Source organism: Haliotis asinina, chromosome 15 (assembly GCF_037392515.1).
Source record: "Haliotis asinina isolate JCU_RB_2024 chromosome 15, JCU_Hal_asi_v2, whole genome shotgun sequence".
NCBI classification, from domain to species: Eukaryota; Metazoa; Mollusca; class Gastropoda; order Lepetellida; family Haliotidae; genus Haliotis; species Haliotis asinina.
In genome coordinates, this window is record NC_090294.1 from 18,518,321 (window position 1) to 18,543,821 (window position 25,501).

General features: G+C 37.4%; 1 protein-coding gene across 2 annotated transcripts; it reads right to left on the reverse strand.

Moving 5' to 3' along the window:
- Positions 1 to 1,148: 1,148 nt before the first annotated feature.
- LOC137265393 (homeobox protein Nkx-6.2-like) lies at positions 1,149 to 22,316 on the reverse strand. 2 transcript variants are annotated; one of them, XM_067800792.1, is made up of 3 exons: positions 21,843 to 22,260; positions 18,665 to 18,861; positions 1,149 to 4,968 (listed from the first exon to the last, which is right to left on the reverse strand). In XM_067800792.1, the coding sequence occupies exons 1-3, from the start codon at positions 22,258 to 22,260 to the stop codon at positions 4,780 to 4,782; spliced, it is 804 nt and encodes a 267-aa protein (XP_067656893.1). In that variant the 3' UTR covers positions 1,149 to 4,779. The 2 variants fall into 2 exon arrangements, with proteins under 2 accessions (XP_067656893.1, XP_067656894.1); XM_067800793.1 differs by having other exon boundaries at positions 3,580 to 4,968; positions 18,665 to 18,840; positions 21,843 to 22,316.
- Between the last annotated feature and the right edge of the window lie 3,185 nt (positions 22,317 to 25,501).

Sequence of the window (25,501 nt, forward strand, 5' to 3'; positions counted from 1 at the left end):
CGCACTCTGTGTTTCTGTGACTGTGTACTTTAAACGTGTATTTTGTACAAGCGGAAGTATACTTCTCATAAGAAGAAAATTTAATAGATATGAAAATGTGAAATATCGTTTTCTCTCTCACGGTCTGTTTATAGAAGTTACTACTTCGATAATGTGGAGTCTTTGAATTCGTACTGAGTGTCGCATTCTCATGGTCGCCATTTACAAATGTGGAAATATCACCGCTACATATCACTAAGGCCATGTCCCCGAAAATGAACTGTCACAACTAATTTGATTAAACATATAAATTCTACTAGTTGTTGTCACACTGTTTTTAAATGTCAACTTTCAATAGGCACAATTATCGTAAATTTGAAAAATGCAATTTTCGAATCGGCAGTAATGCTTTCCTATCGACTTCTTCTGGGATTGTTTCGTGTTCATCATATAAAGCATCAGCCGTCTGAACCTAAGCACTTTCAGGGTGCAATCGTTGCAATCATATCTTCCTCACGACCAGTACTCTCCTCCGTCATCACAGAACATCCCTTATTCTTCAAATGCGATTTACCAATTCGGTCTGCTCTGCTTTGACAATGGGGGTTGGGAAAGGTTAACTTGGAAGGCGTACAAATTACGTTAAAACCTCACTACCGGGCTCTTTGCCGAGATAAATAGCTGCAAGTAGTCGTAAGGGGATCAGGCGACATATTTTTGCTACAGAGGGAGTCGGAAAGACGCTTATTTGAGAATGTGATGGGTTGAAATTTATCAATCAGATTCCTGTCTTTGTTCGCGTCTCACCCTAGTATTGAGACCAGCCTCAATGCTATCCGTCATGTTGTAGATACGGAGAGCTAGCCAGACTTGAATAGAATTTGCTACTCAGGAGTGTGGGGTACAAATAATTTACTCTCGGCGGCTTGTGCCATCGTGAGGATCAGCTCTCTTTAAATGGATGATTTATCGCGCAAATTCAAGATTATTAATTGGCTTGGCTACCTGATAGAAATTAATAGCGCCCTGCCGGCTCGGCGATCTGACTGTTAGAGTGCTGATTAGCCTAAAGTGGTAAGCCCCAACAGAAAAAGAACAAAGCCTGTTATTGGCTCTCCTTTTCCCAGGCGACTAAGAAAGTTGGAATAATTCACCACACAAAGACATAGTCAATTTCGAGGCTCTCTTTATTCGAACCATCTTAAAACAAATTATACACATCGTAAGGGGCCCTTCAGGGCCGCATAAGACCTGACATTGCGATTACCTCCCCTGTTAAATTTCAACCCTGGGTCTGGGGCGGAACTATTTTGTCATGTACAAGCAGCCATAGGGGAGTAGGAATAATTGACACATCGTGCAATAATTGTAGGAAATAAATTCCTACTCATACAATATGAAATATTTTCTCTACTGGTAGTGTTCCATTTTGAGGATTTACATTAAATACCCTCTTTCAGAAATAATAAATAAAGCTTGAAACATGTATTTGTCATATGCATGAAAATACAAATAGTGGTGATACTGCAGACCCCTATACTGTGTTAATGGATGGCATGTATAATTGACATACAAATGGCATTCAGTATCATCTAGTTCCTAGCTCATACTTCAACATACAGGTACAATTGACTAGGAAACATTGTTTCAATAATATCATTAACAATAAACTTAATTTCATTTAAATACTATACACTTAAATCATCTTTGTACATTTCAACAGAAATCCACACAGAGGACGTGAAATGTAAATATTTCATATTACATCACGCATTATCGCTAATCAGGTAAGAAATATACAACTGTCAATCAAACGAGAAGAAACAACAAAGGCTAAATCTGACGGCAATCTTAACTGAAATACATTTTGGTTATGGTGAATGTACAATAATTTACCCTTTAAAACATGCTAGTAGTGGCCATATGATCAAGATATTGACAAGGTTACATTTCTGAAAGATAAGTTATAGAAGATGTGATTGTTGGAAGACTGGCTGATATTGATTACATACATTCAGTATGTCATCACTCGAGGTTGCCGTTGTAGGAATTGATTGAAATCTACACAAGTTGTCAATATCACATTGGCAAAACACGAGCGTTTTCAGTTTGTAAAAGACTGCTTTAAAAGAACTATGCTTTAACTAAACTGAATCGTTTGTGAAAACGTACCTTGAATGATCTTTGATAAAATACATAGTCATGAAATGAAAATCACAGATTTCAGACTAATAAGCATTTGTGATATTGATTTATAAATCTATATGATAATGTTGGAAGTGTATAAGACTCCCTATGAGTAAACAGAACAGAGACATAACAAAAAGATATAAAAGTAAACAAAGTCCGGCTTATACTATAAGCTGTCAACACACACGGGTGTTTGTGTAGGGGAATGCTAAACTAAATATATTGCGCCTCGACTAACAGGTTGACATCGATTTATAAATCGTGTTCCAGCGTCAAAACAAGAATACACATGTAACCCTACGTTTGGGGCAGATTGCACTTTGAATACATATAATTGGTAAATTATCTGAAAAATTATGACAACAATCACACATTGATATCGTTTGTTTCTTTGTGTTGATATAGAACCAAACAAATCATTGTTATGAAAATAATTAATTTCAACGACTCGTATTCATAATAATATGTTGTCACAGAATGTGTTCCATTTTGCAGTTTCCACATTCATCGTAATAGGCTCACGATTTATCAACCGAAGTCAACCCTTGCGACAGTCGTCAATACTACTAGTCATACAACTGCTGTCGGATGTTAATGTCTCAAGTATAATTTGTCTGCACACTGGCAAGGATTTCAATAATCGACACTACATCACGGTGATTGCAAAATTAAACAAATGATTACCTCTTCAACTTGAGGGAGAATTAATTGATTTCAAGACAAAAGCCGCCCGATATTTAGGCGGTCGCTTGGCAAATGGTGGACAGTTGGACTTGATACCCAATCATAGAATATTTCGATACTAATCTCCGGACAAATGCTTATTGAACCAGGGAAATTATACCCGGTTTGCAACGGTCGTTTTATGATCCGAATTGTTTTCATTGACATAATTCAGTTTGCAGGGATCATTAAAGTCAATTGTTATTCAAATGGTTGTTAACAACAAATCAATTTTTACAAATTTATCAATAGCACTTTGAAAGAGTGCCTTTCGTGATCGGATGTATTTATGACATCATTATCGATCAAACATGGCTTCTCCGACTTTGTCAATTTTCTCAAACAAAGTCCATACATAAATGTATGAAACGGAATACGTATGCTCATAATAGTAGCACAAGTTGTCGTGCGGTAGGTAGTATGGTAGGTTCATAAAAACAAACCTCTGTCAGTACGTTGTCGTCAAAATTTGTTGTCAATAAAAACTGATGTTTTAACCATGAAAATATTATTTAAAAAATACAAAAGCATCGTGTAAGAGATTTTAAATAATATTTGATGGACGAGAAAAGAAACAAACATCGATATTTCTAACTGAAAGAATCACATATATTAGAATATTGTGGTCGAAATATTATAATTGATGTGTTAGAATGACAGGTTAAATTTGAATGACCCAAGATTAACTTTCTTTTTTGGTTTCGTGACATTGTGGTTCTCAGTGTGTGTCCATCTTGAAAAGGTCAGTGAAACGATCATTCTCTATTCAAGTGATAAATCATGGCTGTCTGTTAGAAATTGTGTAGTACAGATAACTTCTTAGCTACAGAATAAATGACTTGACTATGCAAACACCCTTTCCCTCAGCCGGTTGCCGGGTTTAAAGATTTGTTCTTTCCAACAATGTTATCTTGCACTGGTACCATGGATTTCCATCGCAGAGGCGATGTGTTCCTGGTTTGCACACCACCCTTAAGAAATACAAGCCCTATACAACGTCAAGGCGAATAAGATCGACATACAGTTGTTTATGTGTAATTAAGTTTCTAGACATAAAACTGTTTTTCTACATGGTTTGAAAGTGAATTTTAAGTTAAATTCATGATAAATGTTACACATGAAAGAGAGCGAAATATATTTTTTATTGTCAGACAACACACCTAACTGCAACCTGCGCGCCGATAGTGGTTTGGAATTCTTTCTATTTGCCCTTATCCTGATAAATAGCCGTCGGATGAAAACGTCGACTTTCCCTGTCAATGCCAGGTGATGTATAGTATGCTATTGACATCCAGCTCTATGGCAGAAAAGCGATCTGACTGTTCAATGCAGGGTGGGGTTTTTGAGAAAGGTCAGTAGGTCAAATTCGTTTCCCAACAACCTTTGCGTCACATGGCTTAGTAGAGCTAGCAAACTCAACCGCTAATGATAATGTTTGTCGCCGGGTTATATGAATTGTGTTTTTAGCAGTTATAACCATATATTTGACTTTATCCTTTGCAAAAGGGCCGGGGGCGAGGGTATTGTGAACCTATGTTGCTACAGCTCAAGGGTAAAGGTCACGGCATCAGTTCGGTGACCGGAAGTTCTATACGAGAGGACATAGCAATACAGATATGTTGGCAACACATCGTTACTAAGTAACAACGTACATCAGAGAGCGACCAACTCGTAAATGTCTTCATCATGGGCATATAACTATATAACGTCATACGCGGCGAGCAGCCGCCATCTTGAGATCTATTGCCATGGCAACCGATCCACGCCGTGCCTGAGATCTGACTTCTCATTGGCTAACTTGCAGCACCAGTCACTTCCGGACCACACAGAATTATTATTAGCACTGGTAGATCTAAATCTGGACAGAGGAGTCTGTAGTGTTGCATTTCAACATACGTTTACTCCGTTATGATCAAGTGTACTTTCTTCATAACTGTCATGGCGACTGCCATCAAAATTGTCATCTTCTAAATCAGAACCTTCCAGATCTTCTGCCTGTTCTTGCTTCTTCTTGGCAGTGGCCATTTCTGCGGCGTGTTTCTTGCGCCATTTAGTTCGTCTGTTCTGGAACCATACCTTAAAAACAAAACAAAACAAAATGAATACTGTTAAATAATTCGGGCGTACACAAACTCACGAAGACACAGCTGAAACTGCAGATGGTGTCAGCGGGTATACGTTTAACGTAACGTCGACAATATTTCAGCCACATCTCGACTTCAAAATAGTTGTTAACTAGAATGTCGTTTCTTTTAGAGTTCTAATACTCAAATGTTATTACAAAAAGATTGCTAAGATTGAGAATGATAGGTTAAAAGATGAACAGATGAGGACTGGTGCCAACTTTGAACTTGACTCGTTTCAGGAAAGTGCCATCAAGTGCACATAATCTGTGTCACTAAGTTACGGGATATGTCACTGCTGATATTTCATTAAACTGCACTCAATGACCTTCACAAACACATCATTTGTCTCCCCTTGATATATGTCATGAACGTAAGTGAGAGCGTGATGTGTCGTATCTCAGACAGGCCGTTTGCTGTTGGCAAGACATAAGAAATGACGGGCTTTTATTTGGCGTTAAAACAGATGGGGCGTCTATTACATTTTCATATATGTTGACAGAATGAGACTCCATGGTACGTTTATAGGCCTTCATGTATATCGTCCGTGTGTGTAAAAGGAATTTAAATGGTCAACACTCAAATCCGTCTCACAGAATGACCAAGTACTGTTGGATGTGATCGGATATACCCATTTTAACACCTCTCTGTCCATAAATCCGGCTTATAGCTTCAGCTCGAGAAGCGAATAAAGTTGATAGGGACATAAAACAGGCGCCGGGCTCGAATATTGCCGAATAGTTTTATCTGATCAAGGAGAGCGGTTTTTCGACATGCCGAAAAGCGACTCTATCTTTGAAGAGCGCGACCAGTTAACGGCAGAATGATTCCGCAACCAGTCATATGCGGTATAGTAGAATTGTTGTAAATCCTTTCAATGTCATATATCCGATATTAAAAATATAATTTAAACAGAGACTTGAATACGAAATAGACTTATCTCAACAAGGAAAGGGATCACAGCCTGGTATTCTAGTCGAAGCGTTCTGTTATAACGTTTTCAAGGGGTTTTCTTCACGCAATGGATGTTTAAAAGGCAGAATCTCATCATCATACTGGCCTACCCATGTATAAAACAGTTTAATGCTCGGCTATCAAAATCCTGCTTTACAAATTGAGTTGCTCGATGCATTATAAATAAATCATTTGCCTCAATATATGGCGACAATGACGGTTTGTTTGAGAAAGAGGCGCTTGATGGCCGTTTACGTTACGTTTTGAAGAGATGTGAAGGGTTATCTCTTTAACCCTGCCCAATAAATTGCAAGTGGATATTTTTGTATATTAGGGCATTGTCTGAATTAATCGAAACAACAGAGAAAAACCATGGGAAGTAATTATGATTTAAGCGTTAAATCAAACGTTCAATAATCTTGTGATATCAATAGGTCGTTTTAATTCGAATTATTTACGCATTGCGTCAGTTGTTGATTAAACGCAGAATAGACGCAGGTGGTACATTCAATCTGTCAACCATTTTCGAATGATTTAGCCTGTTTCCTCGTCGAGACATGTATTGACGAAGACGTACCCTTAGCACACTATGTCGACCTGCCTCAACACGAGACGTAATAATATTCTACCAAAATAGTAACCTTAGTAGCCGCAGAAGGATGTGAAGAACTACCACTTGAAAAGCATTCGTAGGGTTTCATCAATGGGCAATAACTGTATCAAGGCCCACCCACTTCCAGTATTAGAAGCCTAAGTTTTGTGATACCGAAGACAGAGAACTAAATGAACAGAATATCACTTTGCAAGAAAAATGAATTATTGACAACGCCTTTGAAAAGCCAATCGTTTCACCCGACGTGTTAAACACTAACAAAGCCCAAACGAGCGAACCATGCTTGACTAAAGACTTGCTGATCTACAAAACAGGCTATGGTTTGAATATCTTGCGCTCGTGATAAGACTACCAATGAAACTGGATGTGAAAGACCGACTTGACTCTATTGTAAATACCAAACAAAAAGTGGTATTAATACCAGGTGTTCACAGGCCTACTATTCTATAGCCCTGCCTGTCATAATAGAGCAAGCATTATCAATATTTGATAATTTGTAGTTATGGGCAAGGTATGTATTGAATTACGTTCAGAGGTCGTTAGTTTTACGAGCGCAGGAAGAAGAACAACAACATTAAGTCATGGTTTGATTTTAAAATAGGCTATGCGGTGCGCAATAAAATTGTATAGTTCATAGAGAACCATTGGCTTGTTTCCACTAATCGCGCTGTTTGAGCTATGGCATGAAAGCCGTTAACAAAAAGCTCTAAAACTTAATCTTCAGGATAATAATTATTTAACAATTAAATTTGTAAAGAAATACTCTCAAGGAAAGATCGCATTTTAATCTGATTATTAGTTTTGATATTCTTACAAAATGTTCATCCGGGAATGAAAGTTGCAGAATATCTAGGCGTAGCCAAGTAATAGGTCGTGTTGGTTGCCAACATCAAAGTTGCAATTTCCGTTTCTAAAAGTATAAATATGAGTTGATTAGGAAGAAATCGCGTCTCCATGAGATTAGATGCCTAGATTTCGTTTACGGTTGAATGTAAATTTGGGATTTTATATACTGTCGGAACCCCTCTAAGGCTATAGAGTATGTACATTATTACTAAAATTGACGTTTATTATCATATGAGTGCGAGTCCGCGGGCTAGCTAAATACACAAACATATCAGATCCCGCGCCAGCTTTGATGGCGAACTGCTCCCCGGCTTAAACCAGGCCAACTGCACAGTCGCGATTACATGAATATTCACAGAAATGGGGATAACTGGGTATACTATAGCAATTATTAAGCGAATGAGTTGTATCAAATGCTGCTTTTAACAATACGCAAGTTCACAGTTCACATAAACATGAGATCTTGCATACGATAAAGTATATTCTTTTCATTTGTAGCAACATATTGATCATCAAGATTTTGTATGTTTACATATGAGTCGTTGATTGATTAGAAGTATATATCATACTGCGAACTTACATGTGTACTTGGATTTGATGGCTTAATTTCCTTCTGAAAAACATGGCCCTGTGTTTCAGACTTTGTTTATACGTGAAGGATGGCAACACAGAAAGTGAATTTCTAAGTTCCAACAAAAACACAGAAGTTCTTAAGTACACAAAATAATATCATTCGCGATGACATTTTACGCTTCGGTTTCAAATAACGAATCTGCTAAAGTCATAGCTGGGGACAATCTATTTTGTATGTACATGGATAAGAATCGCTCCGTCAAGCACAAACGCTCAAATCATAAACCAGTCTTTTTGACACAGATCCAAGCAGCCGTCGACAATCTACGTTAAAGGGAGTTGAATGTACAAAGGGATTACGTTTATGAAATAACACGTGGCTAGATAAAGCCGAGAAGTGGGGTTTTCCATATGTTGTAGGTTCATTCAGGTCAATCAAATAGCAGGTTGGTTATTTGATAAAAATAATATTGATCGACGAATGTTTCATTTCATTTTTTCTTTGTTATCTTGACCCTCTGTGAGTATGATGTTGATTTGCTTTAAACATACGAAGCCGGTTTCCTTATCGCAAAACCTGTTGCGTTTGCTCCTGGTTACTTATAAATAGTAATATTATTTAACAGGAAAAGCGTGCAAATTTTGTTTTGAATTAAATCAACACATTTCCTGATGTTTGTTACGGCTTTAGTTAAAAGATATACAAGAGTTGTTTTTCTAATAGTAATGATTAATTGGTTGTGGTTTCTCGCAAAGATTTTGTATTGCATCGAAAACATGTTACACAGACGTACGCAGTACGTATCGAAAGAAGAGTGCACATATTTAAGATCTGTTATTGCGCATTTCTTTTTGGGCTAGAGAGTAGATTTAAAAAAGTAATATCTTTTTGTGGGGTTCTGAATGAAAACAAAGAACACACCCATCACAAAGATCATCGAAATGCCACTGGCGCTACAGCAACAATGATTACTGGATGTCAGGTGAAAAACAACACGTACATGACAGTGAAAAAATACAATCTAAAAACTGTTGTGGATCTTTGAACAGTAAACTTTACATAGTGTTTACAGACAGGTATGTGTCCCTTACTGCACTAACGCTCTCCTACTACTCACACCTAAAACGGATGCTTATTCAAGAATCTCTGGAAAAACAGACGATCGCTAAAATGTGACAGTCAAGCTTGAAACGTTGACAGACAACAAAAAATCTGGCAAAACATTTAGGTAAGTTCTGAATTGCGTGCGTCGTTCGGTAAAAGATACGCATGTGCGCACAAGGACGTAATAAGCGATTACTAAGTGGGTTGAGAGAGGAGGCGATTTTGTTAACGCACTGTCTCTATTCGTCTCGTTCACCCTTCGTTAGGTTTTGTTGTTTTCTCAAAGCATATACAACGATACGGGCTCTTTGACATACGAGTAATATAGGCATGTGAGGAAGATGTCACATTTTTGTTGACAATTTATGGAGTTTGAGGGCAGGGAGGAGATAAAAACTTACACCACTAAAACCAACAGTGGCTGAAGTTTGTTGTAGGATGAAACCCACACTAGGCTAGCTCGCGTAAAAACCGCCCGTTCTCTTCATTGGCTTTAATTGAGTGTTAAAAATCCTTTTACAAGCTGAAAATTATGCCAGCATAGTGTTAAAGAGAGTTCCAGAAAGATTGTGCAGTGAAAAGGGGCTTTTCTCTCTTGGTGGTAGATGAAAACTTGTAAAACACATCAGCTGTGTTTAGGAGATGACTTCAGAAGAGAAAATATAGCACCAATCTTAGAAAAGTTCTAGAACAGTTGTTGCTTGCGTTTTCTAACAAGTTCTTTACAGCCAAACCGAAAGGTGTCATAAAACCTCAGGTACCATACGCGTGTGTTTTATGAAGTAACACTATAGTGTATAAACACATTGCGTTCAAAACAATAGCTATAACTGTGGAGGATCTGCGTCAGAGGTGTATCATGTGTACATGGAACTATGGGACGTGTGAAACAGACAACATGCCAATCAAAACATGCAGGTGCTTTGAAAATACATCCTTGGTCAGAGGACACAGAAGTCGGTGCTAAACCTGTTTCGTTTATCAAATAAAACGCCTCGTGGGTATTATTAGACTTCAGATTTACTATAAATTACTAGATAAATAGAAACAACTGACAGATATGTACATGTTTGTTGATTTCAGTGCACGTGCAGCATGCAACATTGTCAAAGCATAATCTCTGTTTGAAACAGCAGCGTGTTTGTTTATGAAGGAAGTCAGTATATGAATCGTGGTTCTAGTTTGTTGCTATGTAAATAAAACAGACATGAATCTCATGGTACAAAAAAAGAAATCAACAAGATATACGACCCTTGAGTACATCTCTCTATCACAGCAGTGCAGCCACTTTCTTGGTGGTCCTTCGTGAATTTCACACCGACGACTGCTATTACTAATCTCAATCACAATCTTAGAACTAACAAGCATAACGAACAAATTGTTTCTTTCAGAGAAGATGCAAAAAACATATGCTTGATCGCAGCCCTGAGAGCCATATTTGAGATGTGAACGTGTTTTGGAGTGATGTTATTAGAACTAACAGAATCCCCATAAATCACCCACCTCGATATAAGCCCGCTGGTGTAGTGTAAATAACTCCCAGTAAAAGCGTGTAAGCGAAAGAACTTAACTTTCCCTATCAGCCACCCCCGGGCTGGCATTATGGGGGTGGGGCATGACCCCCAACCCAGTGGAGAGACCACACGGGTACACATTTCCCTTGTATCACCCCATCTCTCATATAACATGACGGAATTATTTAATATGTTATTCTTTTTCGAGTTTATGTCTGCTTTTCTCGTTATTAGCGGTGGGTAGGAGCAGCAACGAAGAATGTATTAAGTTATCAAGATATTCTGAATTTCGTTTGCTTGTTAAAATAAATAAATATGCTTGCTTTAAGGAGTACAGGCTCATGATTTAGGGGGCAATGCGCGGAGTAAAAAATCCTGGGAATGGTATAAGACTTTCGTTGTTTGTTTCGTTTTGACTTTCTCAGTTGAAATAACACGCGCTCAATGCTAGCTGTGTTCTCCACGTTCCTTACATGTTGAACAAATATACACAAACTGCACAATTTCACACGTTCATGGAAATGATACAGCACTTGCCTATTGTTTGAAAACACTAGACGCGATTGTATAATCAAGCTTTTAACAAAAACGAAATCTATGAAAATCTAGATGTATAGAGTAAAATATATACGTATATCGGTAAATAATTCCTGATTATGAAGTCATTATTTATTTACCAGTCTGCTGGATAGATATCTGAAATACCATTGACACAAATAATCAATTTTGAATATAATTGCTTCAATATTTTGATGTGTCCGTGGATGCCGTTACACTCTGCATTGGTTATATACAGAAGGTAAAAATTTGAATTATGAACTTATGTTGCCTGTTTGAACTCAGATGAATACGTAAGCCCTTTGAATCATATTTTATGCCAACATGAGTACAAATCAATGAAGTACAGGTGGTATTAAAGTTGATGAAGCGCATTATATATTAATTATGTATGATAAAATGGTAATGAAAATTCACACACTTTGTATTCTGTGTTGAGTTCAATATCGGCGAACACGGTCGGTAACATATTTATCCTATTAAATGCAGACAAGCTTTAAGGCGGTACCAAAGAAAGGTCGAATGGAATAAAATTCAATGTCATGAACCCGCTACAAAAACGCTCAGGAATCGAAGTACCATGATCCATTACCCCGACTAATGACTTAAGCGATCAGTCAGATCACGTGATTAAAAAATCGATTTTTTTTTCTCACACATAATTGGGGATGCTATTGATATTCAATTAATCTTATTTCTTGTGTTAATCTCTGAGAGCAAACATTTAGGAATTAATCATTTAGAATATATAATCATTTTGTACAATCTTGACTTTGGAGTATCATTTCATTATTAAATTATGATAATCCGTTTCAAGCGATCTTCTGTCTCATTGGCCCATTGAAAAAGTGATGTTTTTTACAAGGAGATGTGTAGAGAAGCATTTCATTTTAGGTACTTGTGATCATAACATATTTTGTCCTCACCGTGTATCAAAAGGAATTCGTTTATGATATACATTTCCGTAACTATAACAATAGAAGGGGAATATTTCTGAAGCTGTAGAGTCACTTAATGCCTTGCGACAGTTCCCATACATTTATCAAGCCCTCCACAAATATTCCCACGTAAATAAACTTGGTCATGTTAAGTAGATTTCCGTTGCTATAAATCAAAAAACAAAACAGTTGTCATATCGCCGCAGCCCCGAAAAACAATAAGACGTTATGTTTAGATAATCAAAAAATACCGCACAATCTCGCCCTGTGGTCTGCATTATAGTATGTGAAAATCAGTTAAACATTTCTTGCTACGATACAAGAAGATACAAGGGGCCATTGTCCTAGCGTGTTCTGCCATTGAAGAAAATAACAATGTTCAAAATCTAGCTTTGGAGATAATACATCTAACTGGGTCTCTTTTAAAGGTATAAAGACGCTGTCCGTTAGGATCTTTCAGTGCGTTTCATTTTACAGAATGTTCGGTAAGATTGTGCGTATGTCCCCAACGCGCTATTCCATGCACTATGATATTGCACATGCATTGTATCATTGTACTGGGTCTTTGAGGGACGTGATCACATTATTTATGTCATGAAAAGTTGGCCTCCATGCTAACGAGATGTCCTATTTAAAAGCCATTTCCCATCACACTAAATAATTAAAATGTTAGCTGGTGAAAATAGATCACATTACAACTTTATTTAATCAGGAGTTGCTGACAATTTTATTTATTATTAATATTTGAATTGTTCATATTTTATGATCAAAAGTATTGGACTTAATAAAGGAATTTCCAAGAGAATACCACATTTCACCCAAAGCAGTTCGTTGTTCGTCACGTGCGATGGAGATGTCTAAACGATGTCGATTTCGGCACGAGCGACCAAAGGGTTGACAGCTGATCTGAAATCGACATCCGCACGAGCGCACGCGCTTGTCAATTCCTGTTCAATGCAGCGTGAAAGGAGTGAAAAACTTGACGGAATTAAACTTTATCACACAGAAAATGAAATTAATATAAAAGCGAAATAAAATTTCATTAACTAGTATTGGATACGATGAGAAAAGACTGGTGCCCTGTTAAGAGAATCGTTGACCGTCGAAATAGCGAGGACTGATGACTTGCCTCCTTGCGCTTCAGGAAATAATTTTTCCGTGTGAGTTGTCCTCCTTAACTAAGACATGATCACTATTGCATGTAGGGATGCATACTCCCCAATAACTCGCAATTTCATTTTCGCTCACCATTGTGTCTGAGCTGCACGGGCAGCGACATCACTGCACGTGAAAGGCGTGAACAAAGGCTACGTCACCGCGTTTGACAAATTCGCTATGGGATGTTTCAGGCTCACAGCTTCCTCGTGTGAGGGTTAATGTTTTATCCTCGAATTTTCCAAACATCGAAGAATTGTTATACTGCCGGGTCGGTTAGGGTGAAAGTTCAATATCATAAGAATTCCACCCTCATGTGCTTCTTTATATCGCTTGATTTCAGCTTGAAATGTTAATCCTTGACCGTCTCTGTAAGGCATCCACTCATTCGAGTTAATTTGACGGAATTACAGCAACATTAAAATGGCATGTTCTGTGTGCCAGATTTGATTCATCTCAGCATTCTTATTTCGCCGGTACTGCGATTGTCACAACGACAGTATCTAGTAACAATTAACGTTGTAATTACATAAACAGATGTGGGTATTATTCATTGTTTATTACACGTGAAATCCTGATCCTTCATCTTTCAATTATAATTAATTCATGACGATTAAATGAAATGGAAAGAAAACATTACCATATGCACATATTTTGATGGTGCAAAGGGCGTGTGTTTATCCGTATAGTATAGGTTTCGAGACTTATAAAATTTGTTGCAGAATATAAATTTCCATTTTCTTTGTCATATATTCATTTACAGCCGCAAGTTACAACGATTCAAGCCACCGTGTAGTGCTAACGTGCTGTTTACAAACGCTATCGACAACCTTCGGATGTAATTGACATGATCAATGAGTTAAAGCTTCAGGTGTGTTCCGACACCTGTAGTGATGATCGCCTTCAACTTACCTGGCTAATCATATCATCAATAACACTCTATTGTCAGGAAACAGGTAAGGCGTTTAAAGTCACAGATTAGCGGCATTAATTTACTAAAGGTAGGATCGGCTCGATTTAGAGAACATTGATACAACTACAAAGATACGAGATAAAGAAATTAATGTGATAAGTAGAAGCGGCGTGATCAAAGCGAATGGCCACAAAAGAGCAACAATGGACTACTAAACAGGTAAACAGATTACTTCTTCGTCTTAAAGGTAAATAGCTTGAAGTGTTCGACAGGAGAAGTCATTTATGAATCCTTTGAAGCTCCCATTACGTTTGACGAGTGTCTAAGGTAATATTGCATGATGTTTGCAAGATACATACGGTATACCTATTCACTAAGTACCGTAAATGGTCCCGAACTCGAGTGTGATGAAATTAACCATTCATCGTACGTATGGCTGCACAAGAGTTTCTATGAAGTCTCGTTGAACAAATCCTAAGAAATGCATCAAACGAAATGCCGACTAAACGGCGAGTTTGTTTTAAAATACTTCGTTATTGACACATCTAGAAAATATTTCACAAACGATGTTATTTGATGTTGTGAGGTTTGATTGAAGACGACGGATCTTTAATACCAATGAAATCCCTGAGGTCCTTGTGCCCCTGTCACCCCCTTTGGTGAGGCGTCTTTGAACTAGGAAAAAATGAGTTTATTTATCCAAGAAATTCAACTATAGGAGACTGCAACGTGGTTCCAGCCCCCAAACGTCCCATTCCTAGTAATTAGAACCACTTGTTCTTAAACATCCCTGGAGAGAAAGCATATCGCGTCTTTTACCTTTTGTGTATTGGTATCAAAAGACTTGATTTTGTCCAATTCTTTGAGCAGAAGCCAACATATTTCTTGGGGCCATATTTCTTTATTTTTACAGACTTTTGCAATTCATACGATAAATTATTTCTGAAATATCATGTATTTGGAAACATTTGTCACAGCTTTGAAATATGACAGCAGATCCGGGTGATTTCTTTTTGATGTGCGTTGCAGTTTATTACCAGAAAAGCCAGTTTATCTTACAGCACACGTGCAGCACGTGATGTTAAGAAGGCATTCTGGGTCGATTTTATTCGTTACAAAAATGTTACCATTGAAAAGATACTGTCTTGAAATACACATTTGCTGTTCAAACACCCCCAAAAAGCAAGACATTCACAAAGTGAACAATTTCCGCAGTCGCTGATATGCTTTTCTACCAGACACGAGTTGATAAAAATCTACGCGGCTGTCAAAGTGACATGGCGGGAGTCATTCGTAATCCACATTCCAAGTGTGCACTTCCGTTTCTGTTCCGACGTCAAAGTCAACAGCGCACCTACCGCTGTGTTTATAAGTCCTTGTGATGAGGTATATTACACTTGTAGTGAAATGATTACACGATCAAACGGATAAACTCTGATTTGTTTACGTTTATATCAGCGAAATATGTGAACGGATATAACACGGTTTGTCACGAAATGATACTTTCTGATCAAAGTTGCGCCAAACATTTGCTATTAAGCGACGTGTATATTTCATAAGCCTCATGTCACTCACAACGAAGCTTGATACAAACTAGATTAAGATATTGTCAAACAGGGACAAATACTTGGAGTTTCAATAGGCATTACAGGCTGTTTAAAAATGCACAAGTGTCAATTTCAAAGAGTGAATTTTATTAATAAAAAAATGAGGCCTGAAATAGACTGACAAGCTTTTTCCACTTGACTGCTTCGGCATCTCTCAGTTGAAGGCATCATGGGAGTTGTTATAGAGTGGACATCCATATATCCCATCAGCCCCCTCCAAAGATGATAGCTGTTTACGCTAAGTTAACATGTCCCCCTTTCATCTGTAATGGCGCGAAATGATGACACCGGCACAGGGCAAATGTATCGTAATGCAGAGAGAAGTCATTAAATAGAGACCACGCTGTGCCTTTCTGAAAAGTCAACTACCTTTTTTTGTGATGGTGTCCCTCGAGTCGAGATCTCAGTGGGATCTCGCGAAGCGCAGCGGGATCTCGCGATGTGAGAACCGACTGGGTGAATTGTCAGCCAACTACCAAAGGAATAGGATTACAGTCTAAAGCGAGCCCCTCCGCCACCCGAGCTCAATTTCAATAGAGATATTAACTCAATAGATCTCCTGTGGTGCAGCCGTTATAGAAGCCCTACTGATGTATGCGAAATATACACGTTTAAAACAGGCGGGCTTTGGTCATGAAGTTCTTGAAAAAAGAGGACATCTATCGCGATACAGCTCGGTTTGCATAATGCCAATAGACTTAAATTTTCCTCATAATAGTAGATTAAATCTCATTAGGATAATTATGCTTTATCTGACATGGAGTGACACTGGTTTAATGAACTGGAATATACCATAAACGGGTATAAATAAACGTTTATGAAAGATTAAAAACCTAGTTGGGGCTTGTAGTGATTCACCATCTCTGAATAATCGCTCATAGTGTGATGTAAATGTTATTTTGATTACTGGTTCGTGAAATGTTAATACCATCAGCTGTTACTACAGACCTATACACGGTTCCCTGTCACAGACGCCCGAAAGGATTTTATTAAGTAGTGTGTACATTATCATCGGACCACCAGGCACTGCTAATAGGGACGCCCAGAAGTTTCGTCAACATTTACAGATTTTAACATCATAAGCGAGTAGTTGTTCTTGTGACAAAACGCTAGGGATGTAAGCATATATTTGTCATCACTGCCCTAAAGTGTCCAGGGTTTTCTTGGAAGTGGTCCTGGGGAATAATAAATCTGACCGATGACGAATCACTTCTTAAGTACATGCCATATGACACTTTCTGAGGGTTTCCCAAACCACAAAAGAATCCACAATGTATATATTTATCATAATCCACTGGTACCAAACCCATCTGACAGGCTTATTCAAGACTGACATGAACAGATCGGGCACATGGGCCTTATATGATTGACAAGGTATTCAATAGCGGGTTAGACCGACTGTTCACGAACCCAGCTTCCAGTGGTTTCACCACCATCAGTTGTCAGCAGATTCTGAAGAAAGTGACCGAAGCTCATTGGGACAAACCAGCACCGGAATTGACCCATCAAAACTATAGTCTAAACAGACATGAGCTTGATTGACAAACCGCCCGGGGGCACACAGCGACCAATTAACACCCCAAAAGCAATAATCGAAAACAAATTAGATACACGAATTGCAAGAGGGGCTGATATATCATACTAATAAGGTTCTGAAATGCTGTTTTCAAGGGGAACAAATGTTTACATTTTTTATTGATTTTTTGTTTATTTATTTTTTTTATTTGCATCATAAACTGATATATTTAATCATGAATTTATTTTACGCACTGTGCTCTCTATTATTCATAATTTGATTTTTACATTTAATAAATTCGAGATGTATTTATACATTCAATAAACTTTGAAATCGTGTTTCACTTGAAGCTATTGGATAAATGCGCACCTGCGAAACTAATCAATGATTCGCTTACTCCCGCAACAAAGTTACCCTTGCTTGAAATCGGTGGCCGCTTTGTAAACATGCACAGCAATCGAAATTGACAAACTGTATACAGTGTTGTTGATTACATGCCTAATTCATCGACAAACATGTCAATAAAGATCAAAGATCTGTCACAATGTAATTCGATAGCACACTGACTTGGCCATATCACCAAACATAGATTGCGGATGGTGGTGGATAAACCGGTATGTTTTTTCAACAAATATATTAGGCAAAATGATATGGACACGATCGGATTTCTTAACTGAAATCCGTTTCTAGTGCAATTGTTACCAGACGTTTTGGCTGCATTACGCCTCATTTGGCGGATGACATTTGGCGGATTAACTTTAATTGTTTCGTCTATGGCTTCATGATTTCACAGCTATCAGTCACCTCCGACTGTCAGCGATAATAACAGCTTACGTCGCACACTCGCAGCCAAGGAAACACTTTACATGATTTTTATTGTTTTAGTTTTAAATTTGTATTCATTGTTTTCCGTAATTAACAATTCGCATTGGATTAAATATGATTCTTATTATTATAGAAATGAATATGAATTCAAATTCTGGTGCATTAAGGTTTTGAATGCCATTGTTGGAAAGTTGCCCGGTGATTAGAAATTCAATCGCGTGTGAATTTAGAATTTTCACGTGCGAAATGAATATGGATATGTGTAATAAACATTAACATGTACACCTCCAATCCCTGTTTTAGGTTGTAGACACGTCATAGTTTTTCATAAAAAAATATGAATTTGTTGTCTTTACCAACATAAAGACGGAAGTAAAGAAACAATGTGAAGAGAATCCTTTCGACTGCACGAAGAAAGAAAAAAGTGCTTCCCTAATGTTAAGAGCAAGTACAGAGTGTCACAGAAAGAATAAAAACAAATTTGTACAAATAGCTAAACTTACAACACAAATGTGAAATAAATCTGACTCACCTTAACCTGACTCTCCGACATTCCCAGAGCATATGCAAGCCTTGCCCGTTCGGGTCCCGCCAAATATTTGGTTTGTTCAAAAGTTTTTTCAAGTGCAAAGATCTGTTGTCCAGAAAAGGTTGGTCTTGTGTGCTTCTTCTTTCCATCCTTGTCGACAATTACATTGGATGAGTTGGCTGTAAAACGTGCACAGGAGCCTTCATTTGGAACGAAAAAATGGGAGGATTAGGACAAATGACGAAGTGTTAATTTAATGAACAAGACATGAAATGAAATAATGGGGCGGCGCTATATGATTGTCAAGGGATCAGTCAGATGTATCGCAAAAGAACAGTGTTGAACGCGATGCGTTAAATAAAATCTGAAATATAGTCCTCTCTTCTCACTAACTTGCTGATATTTGAGCATTTTGAAAGCAGCTTGCTTCTCAAAATGGACGTTTGTAGCTAACTGCTTGCCGGGACTATAGGGTTTATGCAACTATATTTTGAAGGGTTTGAACCTAATAAAAACGTTTTATATCTCACGTTTCGTCTAGTTTTAGCATTATTTTTAATAGATGTTACTGCGATTTAAATTTTCCCACTTTTCTGCGGATAGAGACGCAATGCAAGGATGGAATGCATTTGAAAGTAAAAATAATCCATTTTACGTTCTCTCAAAGATCAGCACAGTTTTTGAAATGAATGAAATGTGGATTGGAATCTGCAGTTGTAATCTGTCATATACTAAAGACAACATCCCACTCATTCACAAAAGTAATTCAAATTTTGTGTATGATGTACACAAGCGTGAAATTGCAATACAAGCTTATCTTAAGATCTGCACCGTTTTTTTTATCCCACCACCACGCGTCTGTCACAAAACCAACACAAGGACATGTAAGATGCTGGTGCGTTTGCCGGGGGGCAAATTTGTCCCTTAATTTGGAACATGTGTCGACAATGTGAAGTTGTCATGTTCACTGGGCCCCGAAATCCCTTTCTGCTATATACAAGGACGTTACATTACACGAACACTTCCTGTATGGATACCACATGCTATGAACAAGCTGAAATGTACAACCATGTCGCTTGCTATCACTTCGGTTTCTAACAATTAGCGGGTGTCATCTGTAACCAGTTAATTGCGTGATCTCAATCCTCTTTTCCCCCCTCCCAAGTGATTTTATTCCTGTCATCATTTAGGATATTATCGATATCTTGTTATTGGGCATCGATTGCGTGCGCCGTATAATCCGTTTACTGTCAAAATCAGTGGGGACTGTTGTCGGCAGCTGTCAGTCAAAGATAATTTTGTCACGTGTGATTTTTATGTTTGTTTTGAAAAAGAAAATGCAGCAGTATCATCTTGTACTATTTTCTATCGTTATTGAAAGGTGTCTGAATCTGTACCTCCCAAAGGTTGATGTTATTTTTACATTGTTAACTCCGTTTTAACATTTTTACATTAGTTAAGTAAATCAGAATCCTGGAATATTTACAAACACGCTTTCATTTTACGACTGGACTGTCAGTAAAATTATGCGACTATTCTTTACAAATATTCAGCTTGTAAAAATTCAAAATGTTTATTCATAATTGTGATGTATACAGTGATAGGAACATTAGTGTGTTTTTTTCAGCTGAGCAGTGATGGTGTTATCCATATCTCACAACGCAGCTTATTCTAACATGATCGGCTGTGAAAATATTAAAATCCTTAGAATTGTTTTACAATAGCATAATACACAAAACAAACGGTTGGCTTTAACATGTATCATGTATGACTGCATGTACAGCTATACTACAGCATGCCTTGATCATGGAAGGGAATCAGGAAATCAAATAATTTCCAGAAAGAAATCAAGATTCTATTTCGCATTTGTCAACACTAGAAGAGTATATGTTAATTCTAAGCTCAGTTATCTTATACTCTTTCCTTTGTGAGAATGGCCCCGACATACGTTCCAAATGTGTGAATACTTACCCCCTTTTCTTGGGAGGGGATACACATAAAAATATACAACGATGGCCTAACCCCCTACGGCCAGATAACGTTACATGGCAACCACACCAGAACCCCTAAAACATTAAAAAGTTCTCAAAAACCTCCCAGTTGTTATAGAGACCCCCGGCATTGCGCGTTCTAGCTGAGACTCTTGGGTAGATACCGAAAGAGTTAACTACTTTAAATGAGCTAACAAGGCTGTTATTTTGTCGTTAGGTAATTAGGATATGACATATATATTTTCCGGTCAGTTTTTAAGTGCTTAAACAAAAGTCTAACCAGGTGCTAGATCTACCATAGAGAATGGTATACACATTTGTGATAAGTGTTTTAACATCACTAAATGCACAGACCTGTTTTGAAAATAAGGCTACATGATTTTAACAGGATAATGCTCCAGCGTGGGATATGATGATATGTTTATTGTAGTCGATCTGTTGTTTAAATTATTTATTTAACCTCCTATTATTCACACGGCATATTGAAATGTGATTTCGCACCACTTAAGTATATTATAATTGTTCTTTAGGAAAAATGGTTATTTAAAATGACGAAAACTTTTGTTGAGAAAAAGAATGTAGGACGGGCTTTTATTACCGTCCAGGGACTACGCGGTAGGGAGTGAAACATTGATGACATAGTTAACGTCTAATGTAAGTCGATATGTTGAATGATAGATGTTACAAGAACAGGGTTTTATTCACCACGTTACAACAATTTGAGGCATGTATTTTGTATACAGGACCCACCTAAGACTTTCAGATCCTAAGGTTTATCTATGGAGACGTAAATAAGAACATGCGATCTGTATTATTTTGTAGATATTTGACACACATGCCGAAGAGTAATATATTAGTATAATAATGAGTTAATTAAGTATAATTTAAAAAAGGTAATAATAAAAAATGGAAATAAAATTAATTCAATCACAAATTCCTGGTGTCACGGGTAGATTGGATACATTATCGTATTGCAGTTATAGTTCCCTTAAAAAACAAATAAATAGAATTTAATAAAGAATGAAGCTTAACTGTGAAACACATGAAAGAAAGTTAACTTTTCATCTATACGTTCTTTTGATAAGCTAAGAAGTTTAGAAGGTGCAGTTACGACAAAAATGTTGCCCACATGACTGCGTTCGAGCAAGATAACTTTTTATGAACGTGAATAGCGACCCTTTCATATTTACCTGGCGACGGTCTCCAAGGTTGTGGTAGTACACCCGGCCAGTAGATTGGTTGTCTACCTGGCAATTCTGCGATTTTTGGAAACCGTACTTGTGGGCTAAGGTACATCTGTGGATTAATCCGTGGTATTCCGAGTGGATTCCCGGGTACGGGACGGCTTAGAATGTCATTAATTCCATGCGGCGTTGAGTTCGCAGTCAAATGCTTGAACGCATTTTGTTGATAGTCTGTTAACTGTTGTGATGAAGGGAACTTCATCTCTGTTAAATTGTGTAACGCCGCTAAAGGAGGACTGCTTAGGACGAAGGAATTCTGTCTAGAGGTGTCCATAGAACCGCTCATGTTTAGAATTGATGCCATGGAAGGATTTGAGGTTGGGTACCCGTTGCCCGACGCATCGTTGGCACAGTAGTCCAACATGTTGGCATCGAATGACTTGTCTTCCGTCACTTTGGATGTTTACGCTCACAGAATATGAAGGTAAGTATGTGTTCGCTCGGCGATAGTACGTCGTCGTTTGAGAAATGTACACGTCTCTGACAGTTCTAACTCGGGCCGACTTACACACTGATCTGTCAATCAGTGGGACCTGTAATTCATAACACCTTGTACCGCCGGAGGCGAGTCCTGTCGTGCGTGTCGCACGTTCTGATTGGTTGAGGGGCGGGGCTTATTCCAGCTGTCTGCTGGTTTAGGTGAAGTGTCATTGGCTGAGGGATTTGAGGATAAGAAAATGATTAGGCGTTGTATTTGAGGTTTGCTACAACAGCGTGACGACGCTGTGTTCAGCTACACGTGTTGGTCGTTTAAGATCGAACAAACAAAACTCTACAACATGTTGTGAAGATAAGGTCCAATTTCCTAATCACTTTTCGCATCTAAAGTGGAACGACAGATCTGTTCCGTATTGCATTGTAATTTTGCCAGGAGTTTGGGAAATTGTGTTAAAACGAAACTCCGAATAGAAAAATGTCAGATTTGAACGAAAATAATTTAACGAACGAGAAGAAAATTGATAGGGGTCAAAATTCGTTGAAACCGCACGGTCGCATTAAAATCTGTTAAAATTATTTGTTGTTTACTGAACACAATGCGAAAGAATTAACCCCTCGTGTTTTAATATTATATTAATATTAACCCCTGATTACATATTTCCATCACCAGAAGTTTTAAACAACTTGGTAGTTGCTATGGCTACACTTGAAGCGCTTAAAATGGTTACCTCGCTTGAAAGCCAGGCCTTGGTTTTATTCAAATGACATAAAATCCTTTATCTGAAGGACCCGCCTTTCAAATATCACCCAAGACTCGTGTCACTGAAAATAAATGACTGAAATGTCGCATATACCCTGTTTGTATTATCCAGTTTATCAGTTATCAGTTATCACCCTCTCAAGGAGAAAGTGTTATGTTTTACACGCCCGAGGTTGGGTTTGGTCGGGTTCTCTAAGGGATTTAACCAGGTAATTTCTTCATGTGACATTTTGGTGACAAAGTTGTAAAGTATTGATTTTTTTTCAGTGTTACCCTTTTACAAAATTAATTACATTTTCGTTCTTTCTCTCACAACCTTTTGATTAAGCTGTGTTATAAATTCTTCACGGGCTGCCACGCTCTCCGCATAAAATGTTTTTAATTATGCAAATTCTCTTCGATTTTCTTGGTGGCGTTTCAGTGTCTACAAGGGGATATGTGTCCAGCTTATTGTTAACATCTTCCATTTAATTTTTTTCTTTACATTTATGATTATGCTGTAGTTAAATTTAAATTTGAAAATAAAATAAAAGTAAGCTTTTAGGATACTGTTTTGAAGTGGCGGAAGGATAATTTAATGTGTGTTTTTATTGAATAAAAATGGTAAGTGTTCTTTTTACACACAATTCGCCTTTTTAATGGCGTCTCATTAACATGTGAATATTAGTTTGATCAAATATTTAATTTTGAATACTATTTTAACAATATTCATTATATCTATGCTTGCTGTAAAATGTGAATATGCTTGTTGTGCGTTGAGATTGAGGTCAGTCTGGGACATGTGTTGGCCTCACACGGATCTCTTTAACGATCATACAACAATACATTTTAGACTCCTACTTATGTTAAGAAAAATACTGGAACTTGTTCCATTGTTCGTGGGATCAGTAGCACGTATTATATATGTGTATCACACTATAAAATGTTAGGGATTAATGCATATACCTATATAACATATATGATCTGACACAATGGGAAATCATATACTCCACGGCAAAAGAAAGTACACACATTGCTTTATCCTGTCTCAAATTATAATAAACAACAACTGATTTTTCGGTGGTGATGTATTCAAGATGTATTCAAGATGTATTCAAGATGTATTCAAGATGTATGTCATTGTTGTGAACTGGACGCTAAGTTTCAGTTTTCAGCTTGGCAATGTTTTGTTAATGACTGTAATATTTTTTTGTAAAATCAAAATTGTAAGTGCATCTCTTTTTGTCCGACACTTAGCAATATTCCTGTTATGTCATGGTCAGATTTGTATGATTGCTTTTCTGTTTCAAAACAGTACTGATTAAGTCTTAACCACAATAGAACGAGTTGTAGGTTTTACAACTGCAGTTCACAAACTGTTGATGTTTTGTAACTTCTGTGAGTTCTTCATACAACTGTTAAGTTATCATATCATGGCCAGCGGTGTATAGCGACACATACACCTCTTTGATAACTATAGAAGTATTATCATAAATCACCTTTCGTTATATCCAGGAGATGGTATACCCGATAACTGTTGTTGATATAAACACGCGTGTGATTAAACTGAAAGGTTTATTCGAGTAATTTGAACCCCTTCTGGACATGACACAACGCGGCTGGAGTCAATAAACCATCGTTGTGTTAACTCCCTTCCACTTAAATTCAGGGAGAAAAAAACCTGAAGTAAATATGCTTGAAACTCATTACTCACTTATGCATAGCGCCTTCTCATCTTCAACAAAACATCCCTGTAGTGACAACTTCCTAGAAGACCATCTGTACAAGTCTTCGAATATATTTTCTCCTTCAAAGAACCCTCTTTAGCGTTAGTTATAGAAACATAGTGATGCGGGGCAATACACCTCAGCAGTTCCTTATACAGTAAACCAACGTAATTATTTTCTGACATAAGATGGGTTGGGCGGCTTGACTGATCTGAGCAGTGTATTGTTTGGTGGTTTTCAAATTTTAAACAGGTAAGTTAAGGTTTAAAATGATGGTAAAATACGTTGTTACTTAATGTTACCTTAAAAGTGGTCAAACTATAGCTGGTTTATATAAGAGATCTACATGGACTTTTAGTCAAACATAATGATAGTTTAGTTTAGTTACATAATACAACCCTAGTATTAAGTACCACTAGTGATAGTTGTGTAAAGTAATATGTAAAGTAGTTTTGTCTGAGATTTCTGTAGAGTCTGCTGTTGTTATTGATTTTTATTAAAATGATACTGAATCTGAATTCGCATGGTCCTGTTAGTCCTATGTGGTAACACAACTGAAGCAAAAATTAACGCTAATCTGTATATCATAGGAAAATATAAATTATCTGATTCCAATTTGCTACTGGGAATTAGGGAAATAGTTTAATTTCTGAACAGAATACAACTTTCTGGCAATACTTAAACTTAAAAGGTATACACCC